Consider the following 17,644-nt stretch of genomic DNA (forward strand, 5'->3'; position numbering starts at 1 on the left):
GGTAAGCCACATGCAAGGCAAGTGCCCTAACCCTTGTGATATCTCGCTGACCCCTTATTTTTCATTTTTGTCTTGGTTTATTTTACCTTCATCTCATCAACTGCTTTCTGTAATTCATCTGGCGTTTTATATTCAAAATCTCTCTCCAAGTACTCTTCTTCAGCTTGTGTCATCCATTCATGCATCTCTGATAAATCTTTCTGAAGGCTTACAGTTTTGTCCAAACCTCCCTTTAAGGCTTCTTTTCTGGCATAAACCTTCCATGAAACAAAACAACAAGAAAAGAATGAATATTGAGTCATAAAACATCATTAAATGACTACTAAGTAGCCTATAATTAATAGAAAGTTTATCCAAAACAAAGCAAGAAGTTATAAGCCTATGGGAATGAGAAAAATAACTCATTATGATTGGATGCACTTAATTTCACACAATTGTGAAAATGAAATAAAGCCATTTGCTTGGTGTTCTTAATAAAATCAACAAATTCCCCTATAACTATAATTTAGCTGTTGTGTATGGCAATGTTTTTTCTGTGAATTGAGAACAGAGGAAAAACAAACTGCTTTCATTATACGTTTCAATGGGAAAAGTAAATTTATTGACACATACAGAAGTAGTAATTCTTAGAGCTCTTAGATACTGTTTTACAATTTCAAACATTGTAGTAACTTACTATAATATACCAATAGAAAATGATCAGAAAAAATAAAGGACACGGTCATGCATTTCTACAAATAATACCTAAATCTTAGTGCTCTCTCTGTATACACTACACACACACAAATAAGCATATACATAAGCTAATACACAGCACACATATATAAGCTCTGTCGAGTATAGTTTAAACATGAAAAAATAATTAACATTTTCATATGTGATACTGGCAGAAAAATAATGCAATTTCCAATTTGGAGAAATTGTGTGAAACATCCAGCATAGTGTAAGATTTTTAGACAGTAAATAGAAAATGAATTGTAACTTGTAACATTCATAAATCTGGGTGTTCTTTCCAATTTTCAAAATGAACCACAGGAAACAAAGTACACAAAGTTGTATGTGAAAAAACTATTCATTTAGCTTTGAAAGCAAAGCATATTGGAAATGAACCCAAATGTACTTTCACGAATGACTGATTAAAATAAATTGTGATACACACATCTGTACTGAAGCAAAAAGTTGTTCAATATGTAATTTTAAGTTTAAAAAGCAAGTTGCACAGCAATGGGTAAAGAAAAAGGGGACTTGGGCTATTTGAAGCCTCGACCATATCTAAACTACTAAGTTCGTTTTTAAGTTTTTGAGCCACACTCTGCAGTGCTCAGAGTTTCCTCCTGACTTTGTGAACAGGGATCACTCCTGTTGGGCTTGAAGTACCATATGTATTGCTGGAGATTGATAACAGGTTTTCGGCACACTACCTGCTGTACTATTACTTCAGCCCCTGAAAGACTAATTTTTCACAGTAGGATTTATGAATTCTCAACCCGCAAGTGGTGGTTAGGGGAGGGCAGAAAAAGTAGAGAAGGAACCACTATGACAAGGATAGTTGGCAATGATCACTCTGGACAAGAACTCAGTGCTAACCTTTGTTGCAAACCACAACACCTAATCAGAGAGAGAGAACAAAAGGGAATACCCTGCCATAGTGGCAGTGTGGGGTGGGGGGAGACGGGACTGGGGGGGGGAGGGATGTTGGGTTTACTGGTGGTGGAGAATGGGCACTGGTGAAGGGATGGGTTATCAAACTTTGTAAGGGAGAAACATGAGCACAAATATGTATAAATCTGTAACTGTACCCTAACGTTGACTCACTAATTAAAAATAAACTATTAATTAAAAAAAAAGAACTCACCCTGAGACCCTCCAGCCGCCCCAGCCCGTGTCCTCCGCGCCCCGGCTCCTCATCTGGCCCCCTAACTGCGGCCCGCCCTCACAGGTACCTTCCCAGACCCTCGGCCATGCCCTCCCGACCCCGCCTCCCGCCGCCTGGACTCCCCGAGACCCTCCAGCCGCCCCAGCCCGTGTCCCCCGCGCCCCGGCTCCTCACCTGGCCCCCTAACTGCGGCCCGCCCTCGCAGGTACCGTCCCAGACCCTCGGCCACGCCCTCCCGACCCCGCTTCCCACCGCCTGGACTCCCCGAGACCCTCCAGCCGCCCCAGCCCGTGTCCTCCGCGCGCCGGCTCCTCATCTGGCCCCCTAACTGCGGCCCGCCCTCGCAGGAAGACACTGGGGGCGTGTCCCGTATGTTAGTGGGCGTGGTCTAAAGTGGGCGTGGCCTCCTCTCAGAGCGGCCACAGTTATTCTTTGTTACCTCAGCTCAATCGGTACTTGTATTTTTTTTGAAAATTCACTTTTGCGATCTCAAACACGCAAAATAGCCATTAGCTTAGTCTGACACTATAAAAGCTGTCAGTTAATAAGGGAAGTTTAGCACGATCAGAAAACCTTCTTTCCACAAGAAGAAAAAGGAATAAATAACTACAAAGCTCCAACTCTATACTTCCGTAACAATATGAAGAAGCAGCGAAAATCCCCTCCACCAAGAGAGGGAGAAGGAAAAATTCCAGAAACATCAATGGGGCTACTCACATCTACGACCTCTCAGATAAACAATTTAGAGAGGAGATCTGTAGGAGAGTCGACCTACTCCAAGCAACCATGGAACAGACATCCAATAAACTAAGGGAGGAGATGAATGAAGCACTGGAACGGTCCACCAAGAAAATACAGGAAGAAATGAGAACAGAAATCTCAAACCTACGAATGGAAGTCACACAAATAAAGGAATCGGTAGACGAATTAAAAATCTCTCTAGATGCCCTCAACAGTAGAATGACTACAGCTGAAGAAAGAATCAGCGACCTGGAAGATGAGCTGCAGAAAGCTTATAGACAACAACAAATTATGGCCAAAGACCTCAAAATGTGTGTCATGTTTGAAGATACCGTTAGCTTCAACATCATGGAGGATTTTGCTGACCTTGTCTTCAAGGTACCTTAAGGAGACATACCCAGGCAGACGGGTTCCTCCAGAGTTTCTGCGTCTCTGACACACTATTTGCCTCTCCAGTCACAAGAAATGCTTCCTCGCTCTGAATTTATACCTGAACCAAGCGACCATGCATTTGATAGAAAAGGTATCTGGAGAAATGGTGTCATTATGAGATACGAGTCATCTTATACAAATATTCCCTTTATTGCTGTTTACATAGTACAGAAGCCCAACTGAAATATTTCACCTGAGTTTCTGATGCATGCTTGTCTTCTTCTCCAAAGAAAACAGGGACAAAATAGTGCAGTGTTCCTTCACCAAGTTAGTTTATTTTGTGCTCCCTTCCAATCTGTGGAATGCTTTTCCTTTTCCATTTAAAGGTTCCTGTACAAACCCGGCGATTCAAAATACCAAACTCTAAATAGACTTCGTTCCCTGCCTCCTAATCCTCCCTTTGGATTTTTCCACAAGTCAATGTCTTTAACCAGCACTGCCATTTCTATCAGATTCTGAGAAACATGAAGGAAGACAAAGAGTCTTATTCAGATGGGAAAAACAACCATGGGTGGGTGGGACTGTGGAAGCCTTGATGAAAAATATAGCCAGGAGGGGCTGGAGTGATAGCACAGCAGGAAGGGTATTTGCCTTGCACGCGGCCGACCCGTGTTCGATTCCCAGCTTCCCATATGGTCCCCTGAGCACCGCCAGGGGTGATTCCTGAGTGCAGAGCCAGGAGTAACCCTTGTGCATCGCCAGGTGTGACCCAAAATAATAATAATAATAATAATAATAATAATAATAATAATATAGTGAGGAGTCTTGATCTGGTTGATGGTCAGAATCAAGAAAAAGACAATGATGCTATGTAATTCTGGCACAGTGCAACCCAAAGCTTGCAGCAGACTGGCCATGGAGAAAGAAGCTGCAATGAAGCCTGGACAAACAAGTATCCTGGCTGGCCCAGTTGACCAAGGAAACCACATCTGCTCCTACTGTTAAGTGGGAGCATACAGAGAAATAGAGAGCAAGCAGTAATGCGCTCAAGTAACAAGGTAGAGACCAGCTCCACTTTTGCAGCACATGCCTGAAAATATGGGGAAGGACTGGAGAGTAAACAAAGACAATGTTGCAGAGGCATGAGCTTTACAATTTCTTCATTATGTCTCATTCTCCAAGAATACTCGCCCTGTTCTTGCTAGTATTATTTCCAGCTGCAAGACTGTACAGTCTAGGTCTTTAAGTTGAACTCCTGGAACCCTGGAACCTTCTTGAGATGGAACAGGAACACATATCACTTTTTAAGAAAATTATTCTTTTTTTTTTGCTTTTTGGGTCACACCTAATGATGCTCAGGGATTACTCCTGGCTCTGCACTCAGGAATCACCCCTGGCGGTGCTCGGGGGACCATATGGGATGCTGGGAATCGAACCCAGGTCAGCCGCGTGCAAGGCAAACGTCCTACCCGATGTGCTATCACTCCAGCCCCGAAAATTATTCATTTTCATTGCTGTTGTTTTGGAGATCACAACTGGAAGTTCTCAGGGCTTATTTCTGGCTCTGCACTCAAGGACCACTCCTGGTGGGGCTCAGGGGTCCATATGCAGTGCCTGGGGTTGAACCTGGGTGCTGGATAACACTGGGTTGTCCTCACTGTTCCTGCAGGGAGCTTAAGGTTTATGGAGCCACTCCCACAACAGAGCAACTGAGGCACACCCAATCCCACCAAGCACTAATAATCCTAAATTGCTTTTCTCTTTCCTTTGTCATTGTATGTTTATTTAGCAATGTCCTTTTTGCATAGACACAGTAAGACAATTGGCACTATGCTACGTACCATGGAAGATAATTGACTCCACAATGATATTTATTTCTGGGCATCCATATTTACTTGACTTAAGCCTCAGTTTCCCTTAGTTCCCTGCACTCCAAGAGCAGGGTCCCGACGAGGAACTGATGGACTCAGGGCAAGCTGTGAGCTACCCTGGCATTGAAATGGGCCAGGCCAAGTGCCATAATACTTAAGTATAAGTTAAGAGCACAGTCATGGACATACTCTGTCATGATCCAAAAAAAGAGATAACTGAATAAGAACCCTGCTGGGGTCAGGAAAGACTAACCTGGCCTGAGTACTATGGTCTGGAATATATAGTGAGATGTTTCCAGGAAGAGCCAAACTTTGGGCTTAGTATATCTTGTACTGTGCTCACACAAAATGACATTGCTAGAATAGTACAAGTAGTAAATTTACTGTAACTGTTTAAGTGGATTACTAGCTGAGGAGACAGCAATACACCCTGGATGGTACCCCACCCTTGGGCAGATCTCCTAGTAATCTTGAGTAATCTCCTTGAGAAGGAGTGGCCTTAACCTCTCTTTGTTAATTTGTTAATGTTCAACCCCACTTTTGTATCCCCACACTACATTATTCCTGTGAAACTGTGCTGTAAGGAAAGTTGTTAGGGAAGACTGAAGACTGGAGAAGATGGTGTAAGACTTGAGGAGAGACTAACAACGAAGACGAAGAGGAAGACTAGAGAAGACCACTGAGAGACTGAGACAATGAGACATTGAAGATTTAAAGTAAAATCAGTTGTAAGACGTGTAGCAGAGTTGCTGAAGAGAGAATTGCGGAAGATGCTGAGGAAGAGACTCTGCAACTAGACTCTGGAAATGAAATGAAGCCTAGACACTGAGGACTAAATGTTGAGGACAAGAAGGCTGACGTTGAGACATTGAAGACAAGGAGGAAGAACTGAGACTTTGGAGACTTTGAGGTGAGACTGTGAGGAGACATGGATGATGGAATCTTGATGTCCAGGACTACGTCCAAAACAACGTAAAGGGAGAGAGATCAGATGAAGCTCAGGAGTCCACCACTGCCCATCCTTCGCCTGTCATCTGGAAAAGTCTGGGGAGGCAGCTCTGGCCACCAAATGCCACCACTGTGCCCTATCTGCGCATGGGGCCACCACCACAACCTTCCTCTCTTCCCTTTTTCTTCTTTCTTGTGTTACTGTGAAAAGTCACACCTGGGTTGACTAGGTGCAAGGTGAATGTCCTAACTGCCGCACGACCCTTCTGGACCTCGCACACAGCATTTTGAAACAACCAGCTCTATTCCTACAGGTCTGACATCTTCCCAGTTTACCCTGCACTGAAACTAAGGTCCTGTTGTGAGTCATGGATACAGTTTGTCCCTGAAACTGATTTTCTAGCCCTGTTAATCTGTTTCCATACACCTGGATAGAGCAGCTTCCCTGGAGTTCCTCAAATGGGCTTGCTCTACTACTGCCTCCAAATTTCCATTCCTCCAAGTGTGTTAAATTCATCTCATAAAGAAGCATTGATATGACATCCCACCTCTTCAGAAAAGACTTTAATGACAAACCAATTGAAAGGCAGGTTCCCTGCTCCTGCTGTTCTTATCCTGAGCACCCTGTGTACTTCAGAGCACTGGCTGACATTAACATTAGGCATCTGTGTAATATTAACTGATTTACTTTCCATTTTCTCTACCAAAGTCTAGTCTCAATAGGCATACTATTTTTCATTCCCTATGTTCAACTGATGCAAAATATTTCAAAATAGTATACTGACACCAATATATCAATAATATGAAAATAGAAATCCCTTTTCCAATAATGTATTTATAATGTATGATTAGTTACTTTAATAAATCTATAACATGATAACATAAAGTGTGCATGCTTATAAATACCTTTCCTTCCTTTCCTTTTCCTACTCTACCTTTCTTTCTTGAAGTATGAGTCTTTTTTTTTTTTTGCTTTTTTTGGGTCACACCCAGCGATGCTCAGGGGTTACTCCTGGCTCTGTACTCAGGAATTGCTCCTGGCAGTGCTTGGGGGACCATATGGGATCCATATGGGATGCCAGGGATCGAACCCGGTCGGCCTCTTGCAAGGCAAACGCCCTACCCGCTGCGCTATCGCTCCGGCCCCGAAGTATGAGTCTTTCATTTGTGATTTATCCTAATATGATTATCCTTTGTTTTTAAGAACTAGCTATAATGTCCATTATCTTTATTTGGATAAAAATGTAAAGAATTTGAAATAGTATCAACCATGCCATTATATAGTCAGATAATGGGATCTCAAATGATCTCAAATAATGATCAAACATATCAGGTTTTTAGACAATGTTGGTCCTAGTTGTTTTTCTAAACTCTAGCTTCTAAAGACAAATGAGGGGTTACCTTTAGCCCAAGCAAGTAAAATATAGCAGCATTCTCTAAGCAGCCAGTTATAAAATGCAGAACTGTATATTAATTTTCCATTCTACCAAAAATGGAGCCCAAAATTGATCCCCAAGTCCAAGTCTGGCTTCATTGCTTTTAAGGCACAAGCTCAATTCCTTCCTTTCAAAACCTCAGTCATTTGGTGAAACAGTCAAGCGTGCATGAGCTGGGTGATACTATTACAAGGGAAAGCAGTGCAATGTTAGACTGAGATGAGAGCTCGTCTGGGAGGTGTGGATTTTTCTACTGCACACGGCAAAGATGTTTACAATGCTTCTCTTGAAGAACAAATTCCTGGCATATTTTATGGCAGACAGAAAGTATCAAACAAAGACTCTTTAAGAATAGGCACACTTAACATTTACAACTAATAAACATGTAAAACCAAGAGGTTTCAGTAATCATTTGGACTTCATACATTTCGTGCCATTGTTTCTCCCATTGCTCTGATTAAACTGATGTTTTCTTTCTATTCTCCCACTGAAAACACAAAGCAGACTAATGTCTTTCATATAATCCTTCTTGGAAAACATCAGAGGGGAAATCTATGGTTTACGCAGTCATTTTCCCTGAACAATCCCTCTGGAGCTGGTAAGTTCCAGAAGAATATAGGCTAGCTGCCCCAAGGCTAGCTCATCTATGGGGAGTTAATAGAAGTATTGAGTATTAGTCAGTGACACTATTAGCTAGGTGACTTGCCTTGGCTTTTACCTTCATAAATTCTTTTCTTTTTCAAATTTGGTTTTGCCTTTTGGCATGATTTTTTTCAACTTTAAAAGGTTACTTTCAAATAATCAAAGACTGCCGGCCTCAAATACACATAAAAGGAAACATCTCATTAATTTTAGAAAAGGTATTGGTGTTAAGAGAAATAATTATCGCTTCAGGTCACAATCTCACCTTTTGAAAGAAGTATTTGATATATGCTGTTTGTGTCTAAAATATTTGCTTTTCCATACTTTAATCTTGAAATTAAAGAACTACATACACAATATGCTGCAGTAACAAACCAAGGAACACTAATGTGTATGTGGAGTAAGTTTGATCCATTTTCTACTGAGCTTTTTCTAGTTTTTATTATTAATTCATTTCTTGATATAAGTGTACTGAAGAAGCCACCTTCATGCATCTTATCAGATATGAAAATTATGCATCTTGAGCATGTATACACATATATAATTTTATACCACTACAAAGTATACAAATGTAAAATATCTTTCTCTCATTCAATCACCACTCTAAATTTATGCACTGGAGAAGATATTCAAGGGAAATAATATCTAAACACATCATATTTTAGTATGGACATTGTATTGCAAAAGATCATTTTCAGGTCCCCGTGAATGAATATACAGTACTTAAAATACCAACCGTAGAAAGATTTTACATGCTAGGCGAAAAATCAGTTTGAATGAACCATGCTGTAAAATATGAATATGAACATTTTGGAGGGCTGGAATGATAGTAAAGCAGGTAGAGACTTTTCTTGCAGGCAGCTAACAGGGGTTTGAATCCTTGCCCCCCCCCCCATAATTGCACTGAACTACCAGGAGTGATTTGAGGGTGTAGAGATAGGAGTAACCCCTAAGCACTGCCAAGAGTGGGCCCCCAAATTTTTTGAAGGAAGCCATCCTCAACAGTTCTCAAAGGACCACCAAGGCAATATCCAAATGCTGGGTTGCAGCATGCGGGGCCAAGGATCTAATGCAAGTTCCACAATGGGTAAGGCCTGTGCTCTGTCACTTGGAGCTGTCTCTCCAGCCACAGAGATTCAGAAAGGGGGAAGGATGAAGGGAGAACTCAGAAAATGGAATCAATCAACCAGAAGGGTAGTGGTACATACCTGCTGGCACATGTGGTCCCACTGAGTATTAAGCTCTTTGAGTTCAAGCTCAAGTTTAGCAGCAAACTCTGGCTCTGCATCACTCTTAATCTTCTGTCCACCTTCATTGACACTGTTTAGACTGGGCTGGATTGTCTGAATATCACTGACAAGAAGCTAAGAAAATAATTCAAATTAAGCTAGCATTTTTTAAAAAAATGATCACAGCATGTAGAAAATGCTACAGCAAAACATAAGTTGGCATTGTGACATTACATGGCAATTTTGTCCTCGTTATCTAAAATTAAATATAAATATATCAACTATCCTTGAACAGAAACATGGGGCATTATCATTGGTTTTTTTTAATAGGAGTTACCATCAGCTATGTATAGGGTGCCAAAGAGGGTCTGGAATGGAACTCAAGGGTCTTGTAGGCAAAGATGCAGATCACGTCTCTGAGCTATCTGCTAGCCCTGATAAGAGGATTTTCATGACATGAAGAAAGTCAGGAATTACCTGAATTCTACTTAGACTGGATATAAAATAAGTACTTCATGATAGAAAAAAATTGTCTGAAAATCATGGATTTACACGTTCCTATTTTTTTAAATGGGTTTCAAACAAAGATATTACAATTGCTTACAGTATGAAGAGTTTGAACTAAAATTATATGATCGATTTTTATCTTGCAATCACAAAGAAGATTCATTTTGAGAGTGGGGGCCACCAAGAAGTGACTCAGTGGGGGGAAGAGACTTTACCAGCAATGTTTAGCCAACTAGACCAGTGGTTCAATGCAAGAACCTAGCAATGTTACTCATGCCTGACCCTTACATTCTGGGGATACCCAAGCTATCCTGGCAGGGATGTGAGCACCCAGGACCATATCCAGCAGTTCTCTGGGGCCTCCAGGTCTGGCCCTGGCAATGCTCCTGGGACCATAATGTAGCAGGAATTGAACTCCCCTCAGTAAAATGCATGTTAGGTATGCATCCTAACCATTGTACTATCTCCCAGTACCTCAAAAGATACTTTCTATTGCATGAATTTGAGAATCCATATTGCATATGATGATTATTTTGCAATAGATAGTGAGAAAGCACCAGAGTATGACTAATAATCCATCATAGAGGCAACAAATAGCTTAAAAGATTTGTTTACCTTTCAATCAAACTGTTTTTAATATTAAAATGACCTTATAAAGCAAAGATTGAGACCCCCCAAATGCTGTGTGTGTTTCTCATCTATTTAACTCAGTTCCTTAATGTTGGCAGTTGCAGTCATTTGAACTGGGTAATGCTTTCTGGTGAGGGCTGGTCTGGGTAATGTAGAATGTTTCAAAGCTTCCTTGGCCTTTACCCACAGATACCAGAAGCACTGACCCCTGACCAAGTTACAAGCAACAAAAATATCTCCTGACATAGATGTGAATGGGCAAAATGATCCCACTGGCAAACAACAGTTGCATCCAAATTATATTTCTTTTGTGACAGTCTGTATCACACAGGTATCTTCGTCCAAAAATGGAATCTTACCCTGCACTGTTTCAGTTGCTTTTTAAGAATTTCTGGATCCCCAACTGCAGGCCATTCTTCCTTCAGAAAAACATCAACTTCAGCCATCCATTTCTTCAGAGTTGTTATATGATGCTGAAATCAGAGACCAATTTTAAAGCATTATTGGGATGCTGATTTCTCTTAACACAACTCATCACAGCGGCGTATCTGAACATTAGCCCCGGAACAATGCCCGTGTTTGAAGGATGGCTCTAAGAAGCTCTTCAGGAAAAGAATATTTTTACTAAGACTGTATTTTTACAGCCATCTGTATGAGCATTGGTGTATGAAGTCTGCTATTGTTAAAAATAAAATATTACTACCAAATGCGGTTTTATGAAGTTACTCTGGAGAACATTAAATCACATCCCCCTCTGGAGAAATTTTAAGTTACAAAATAACTCATGATAATACGAACAATGTGCCCTAACAGTACATAAAACAAACTATGAACAATAAACTCAATGTAATGGTATCTTTATAGCCTCCCTAAACCTGAACTTCCACAAATTGTTTTCCACAGATGACAGTTTAAATAGTCTCTCCAGTTGAGAATTTTCCGGCCAAGATTTTGCTATCATTAAAGATACAACTTTGGCTTTTAATTTCTTTCTTGTCTAAGCAAGTTGAACTACCGATCAGGCAAAAATTAAATGCCATGCTTACTATTTATACATAGTCCAGTCCCACCTACAGATTTCCTCTTTGTGTTGTTGCTGCTTCCTTTTACTGGGTGTGAAGCTACTTTTCAAATATATGATTTTGAAACTTCTTTATCTCCATACAATTCAACTGGGATTCCCAGATGTGCTTTCTGCTTCATAAATTAAATTTCTTTCGGGTGTAGGCCATATCTGGCATTGCTCAAGACTCATCCCTGGTCCTACACTCAGGAATCCTGCCTGACAGGGTCGGAAGACTCCCAGGGGTGCTGGGGATAGAACTCCAGCCAGCCACATCAAAGGTAAGCACCCTATTCACTGTACTCTCTTGCCTTCCCTTCTTTATTCCATTTCTATGGAACTCACGCTGTATAGAAAGTTTTCACTTCAGTAAGATTAGTAATAATTACTTGAGGTTGTAGCAACAAATACTATTTTGAAAACTGATTGTAAAATGATTTCAGGGCTACGGAGCTAGTTCATGAGGCAGAGGTTTAACACGTTCGGAGTCCATTGCCTCCCATTCATCAACCTCCCCATTCCAGCACCTAGGAGGGTCTGCGAGTTCCCATGCACTCCTGTGCCTGATGACCCGTGGCACTGGGCCTGAGCATGAAATCATCAGACCCACACTACTCAGTCCCAGAAATACCAAAAGTCACTCCAGGAGGCCTCCCAGAACCTGAGTGTGGTGACTGGTTTATGAAATGTTTGGGAAACATGGGTTATCAGGTAGAACTGATTCAGATGATCATAAAAAAGGGAGAGATAGTTTCTGTTCTAACGGGGCAGTGTAGGGAAGGAGAGATAGTAAAGGAGTTAAGGCAACTGACTTGCAGGCGCTGACTCTGGTTTGATCCTTGGCACTGAATGTGGTGCAAAGACCACCACCAAGAATGATCCCTGAGCACAAAGCCAGAAGTTAGCTCCGAGCATCGCCAGACATGGCCTAACAGGCTTACAAAATAAAATAAGCAAATGAATCAGAGAATTTGCAGTGCAACTCCACAAAAGGCTTTTATGTTTTAATGAGCAAAATAAAATGATTGTTGTTCAGCTAATTAGAGAGAGAAAACAGAAGGGAATGCCTTGCCACAGTGGCAGGGTGGGGTGGGGGGGAGATGGGATTGGGGAGGGTGGGAGGGACACTGGGTTTACGGGTGGTGGAGAATGGGCACTGGTGAAGGGATGGGTTCCCAAACTTTGTATGAGGGAAGTATAAGCACAAAAGTGTATAAATCTGTAACTGTACCCTCACGGTGATTCTCTAATTAAAATAAATAAATAAATAAATAAATGCAGCCTAATATGCTCTCATATTTATATGCACTATAAAAAAATAAAAATAAAATGATTGTTGTTTATGCAGATTGAATGATTATCAACACGGTGGCACTATTCACATTAAGTAACGGAAGGTGATTTGCCAGATGGAGTCCGACTGAAACCTTCCAAGTAAAATATGCTGATGATTTCATGTAGTTATCATGACATAGTTGTTGTTCTCTATTTTTAAGGCAAATGGTAACTATTTGAAACGCCCACTGGATGAAAATAAAGATAGATATACTGGCTTTGTTTCGCGGGCCACAGCAGGTGATGCTCAGGTCTGACTCCTGGATCTGCACAGGGGACTATATGGAATGCCAGGGACCAAATCCATGTTGGCCACATGCAAGGCAAATGCACTATCCCCCTATACCCCCAAAGGCAGTATTTGAAAATCATCTTGATAAAAAAAAGGCTAAAAGTCTATAAAATTCAAGGAAATAGACAAATTACTTGGAAAGGAAATCTAAGAAGTAGAACTTTTTGCCATTTCCGTAAAAGAAATAAGAAAACACTCTCATTTGTGAAATTTGCATGTCTCCTGCGATTATTACTGACTGCGGAGGACTATAGAAGCTACATGACTATTTGCCTTTACATTTTATAATGTGCTGCTAGGGAAGAAACACATGGGGGAAATGAACATAAAAGTTAAGCCTTGAATTACCTGAATTTTTCGGAGTTTAGTCATATGGTCCTCTAACTTGTGACAATTTTCTGCCAGCTTGGAGGACAGCTTCTTCCATCTGCCCTCGATCTCTTGAAACTCAGACAGATATTTCCGGCTAATATTAGAGGGTGCTTTCTTCGACAGCTCTTGAACAGTGGTGCTGAGATAGTTTAGGTTACTCTGCTGATCTTGGAGCGAGCTTTGTAAAGCCTTACAAGTGAAAAAAGTAAAGATATTTATGTTCATCTCTGAATCCTAATGGATTTCATTGAGCATTTCCCTTGATGAGTTTTAGTTAAATTAAAATTACTTAAAATGAAAATTATGTTATTCAGACATCTGAAGGAATAAACAACATGTTATCAGCTGTCAAATAGCTAGTGATAGAAATTAAATCACTGATGGTAACTGAAATTCTACTTTCTAGCAGAGTAATTGGTACATTTAGTTAGTAACATATTGTTTTAAAATGTATGCTGATTTACATGAACAATGGCAAACATATTCCAAACTAGATTTTAATGAGCCACCATTTTAGCAATCCAATTTTACTGAAGAGCTGTGTATTAATAACTGTATTTATAATATAGTTAAAAGGATTCTAGCTTGATTATACAATGCACTGAAAAAACATTTTTCTTACCTTCTTATGTAAAACTACAATTAAATAATATTGCAAAATGGGATAACTCAAGTATGACTAAATTACAAGATTAATGGTCTACTAATTTCAGTTAACTACCATTTTGCATTTTTCCAAAGACATTACTTTGTTTAGTGGTTTGCAGTAAAATTCTAGGGTAAAGTTGAGATGACATATAAAGCTGGTCTAATAGTTATGAAATAGATATGAAACCTATGTAATTCTTTACAACAGGATACCTATCCTAAAGTTTCTGCTCCTCAGTATTTATTTGAATGCTATTTTTTGTTACCAAGGTTCATAATAAACATGAAAATATCAGGGTGCATTGCTATTATAAATTTAGATAAAGCAGTTTTTAAGGATCTGATAATCAATATGCTCATGTATTAATCCTTCTTTTATAATATAACCTACAACATAGCCTAAATAGTCCCAAAGTTTAACTTATGATTACATGATAGCTTATTCCTATATTGTGTTTTATATTTTGAAAAAATTACTAAAATGTCACCTTTGAGTGATTATTCAGACAACATCTAGCATTCATGTTTTGAACTAGGAATTGTATTGGCAGCCTTTTCCCCTGTATTGATCATTTTTCAAAACCATGAATTTTAATGACTTTTCAAATGCATTTAACCATTTGCTCAATGAGTTCTTAAGAATTATTATATCCATACTAATTATTTACATAAGACACAGACATCATGGAAATGATAGCTATCTGTACAATTAAATGGATTATTTTGCATGGTTTTATGAAGTATTGGTAATTTTTCCTCTGTAAAATTTATATGCAATGGGTATTTGCACTGGTAATATTGCAGCTCACAGTGGCCAGAACTGAACTTATTTTATCCTTTGAGCTGAGCTGTGTTGTTTGTTTTGTTTGTATAATTCAGGGTGTAGAAAACGGTATATCAGTTTCGAATCTGTACTTGGCCTTTCCTAACTTAAGTTATGGCATTTCCTAGATATAAAGGTTTTATATCTCTTTTGGTGACTGCTTATTAATGGTGGTTTATGTCTCTTTTGGTGACTGCTTATCAATGACTTTTCCCCTTTACTTAGACTAGTGGTTTTCCTTGGCCTCATTTTTCTTTTAAAATATCTCTGGTAGTTTTACAATGTCATTGTAGTTATTGATTTTTGTATTTCCCCATCATATGGTTTTAAGAAATGCTATTTAAAATTTCTACAAATTTTATCCTTATTTTCTTTAAATTCTTTAAATCAAGGTGGTATTTGATATAACATTGGATTTTGGTGTAACACTGGATAGAAAGTTCTAACTGCATTCTTCTATTTGTTAGCCTGCACCATTTCTCAATATACATAAATAATGCCTCTTTCTTTTTTGTGAAATTATACTTCTCCACTCAGCTTCATATACCTATTCAGTTCTTCTTCCACTCCACTAATTACTATACCTCTGTAATCTTATATTTTCAACTTTATTATTTAATTAAGATGCATTTTTCAAGATAAATTTTATAATCATTCCAAGTATTGAGGACTGAAAAGTTAAGAAAAAAAATCTGGTATCATGGTATACTGTGTAAATTGGACATTTGTAAAAGGTTTCTTTGAAGTAATAATTCTAAAATTCCGTTTAGAGAAGCATTAACTCTCAAACTTAATTTATAATAAAACTAAAACTTGAACATTTTATATTCATCATTGAAATGTAAATATAAAAACTCGTGTAATAAATGTGTTTTCACATCTTAAAAATAAAATGTGATTGGAAACATAATACTTCCCTGAATTAGTGTGAAAATATTCTAAGATATCTTACAAATATCTTTGTTCTCCATATTGTTATTTTATATTCCATATCAGGCTGCTAAAAATGTAGTTACTAGAACTGAAATGACTAATTAAAACATCACAACAATAGCATTTAAATTATAACTAATTTACCACTATGCTGGTTTTACCACTTTCTGTTTGGAAATACGAGAGACGTTATAAACCATAAGGCAATGCTGAGAAGCAATGCCATTACTTTTACAATAATGTGTCTCAGATGCATACTTAATTAGAAAATAAATTTCAGAAATAGACCCTATAATCTTCCAATACAGTATTTTTATCTTATGAAGAAAAGGCACAGATGCATAATATATTTCATTTGGGGGTTTCTCCTTTTTCAACAGGAAAACTGTCATATTTTCCATGACTATTTTAATGCTAACATTTCTAATTTCCACCAATGCGATTAACTGCAATCTGACTTCTGTTCTGTAAGACAATCAAATAACCACAGACCTGTAATTCCACCAGCCTCTGCTCCATGACTTCATACTCAGTCACAGTAACCTGAGGTACAGAGAGTTTTGTTTCTGATTGCTGGATCCAGGTCAAGATGGTGCTCATGGTCTCCTGATAGCGTATGGGTGGCAGAGCATCAAAAACTTGACCGAGAGGAAGAGGAGAAAATCAAAGAGAGAATGACTTAAACACTTAAAATGTCGTTGTTTATTCCCAAGTTTTGTTAAACTCAATCATACTCCTACCAATTTAACAAAATAAAAACACCTAGAAATATAGATGAGAATCTGATTCTAATTTGAAAGATAAATCCCTACTGCATGCCTTCAGTGTTGATGGAAATTGTACATATATTGACTCCCCACATTTGCTGTGCAGAATTTACATCGTTAAATTCAATTTTCAAACTGTAGAGTGAAGAGACTGAGTAATTCCCCAAGGTAATACAGGATTTTTTTTGAGAAATCCAAGTAGAGTCAACATTGATTCGCTTCAGTTCTATATTTGGCTTCTGGGAAAACAGTACCACTATACAAAACCCTGGGTATTTTAAAGTACATCCTATCACCTCTCATTTATCTAAAAATTCTGGTTCTTAGTGTTTTCTAAACTCTAAATGTACATACATATATATACATATATATATTACAAATATATAGGTACATATTCAAATCTTTAGAGAAATCCTATGAAATATAAGGGTTCTTAATCATATAAAAAGTTGCGAAAACAGGCTATTTTTAAAAAGGCCAAATTTGTGCTACAGAAATAGTATAGTGGGTAAGGCACTTGTCTTGCATATGGCTGACCAAGGTTTGATACCCAGGACCCCTTATTTTCCCCTTAGAATATCAGATGTGAATCCTGGATGCAGAGCCAGAAGTAAGCCCTGAGCATTGAGGTATGGCACCCAACCCAAAATGGAAAAAAAAAAAAATTAGCACTGTAGCACTGTCCCACTGTCCTCCAGTTGTTCATCGATTTGCTTGAGCGGGCACCAGTAACGTCTCCATTGTGAGACTTGTTGTTTCTGTTTTTGGCATATTGAATACGCCAAGGTGAGCTTGCCAGGTTCTGCCATGCAGGCAGGATACTCTCAGTAGCTTGCTGGGCTCCCCGAGAGGGATGGAGTAATCAAACCCAGGTCAGCAGCATGCAAGGCAAACGCCCTACCCGCTGTGCTATTGCTCCAGCCTGAACAAGTTTTTAATATTTGATCCTAGTCAGATGTTTAATAGGTGACTTTAAACTAGGTTCATCTGGTTTCACAGTCAAAATGACTACCAAAAATTATATTTATATATATAAGCATTATATATAAATATATTTAACCATATGTGTGTATACATAAAAACAGATGAAATGTATAATTCATAACTGCATGTCTAGTTAAAATATTTTAAATAATATAAAACATATTGTATATATTAT

General features: G+C 38.9%; 1 protein-coding gene across 1 annotated transcript in view; it reads right to left on the reverse strand.

Annotated features, from left to right (window-relative positions):
- Positions 1-17,644, reverse strand: part of DMD (dystrophin) — a 2,715,231-nt gene that overhangs the window by 1,461,107 nt on the left and 1,236,480 nt on the right. Inside the window, exons 23-27 of the mRNA XM_055122927.1 lie at positions 16,211-16,356; positions 13,291-13,503; positions 10,612-10,725; positions 9,095-9,250; positions 87-257 (exon numbers count right to left, since the gene is read on the reverse strand). Of these exons, the coding sequence (XP_054978902.1) occupies positions 87-257; positions 9,095-9,250; positions 10,612-10,725; positions 13,291-13,503; positions 16,211-16,356 (800 nt within the window). The remainder of the gene's footprint in view (positions 1-86; positions 258-9,094; positions 9,251-10,611; positions 10,726-13,290; positions 13,504-16,210; positions 16,357-17,644) is intronic.

This window comes from Sorex araneus, chromosome X (genome assembly GCF_027595985.1).
Source record: "Sorex araneus isolate mSorAra2 chromosome X, mSorAra2.pri, whole genome shotgun sequence".
NCBI lineage: Eukaryota > Metazoa > Chordata > Mammalia > Eulipotyphla > Soricidae > Sorex > Sorex araneus.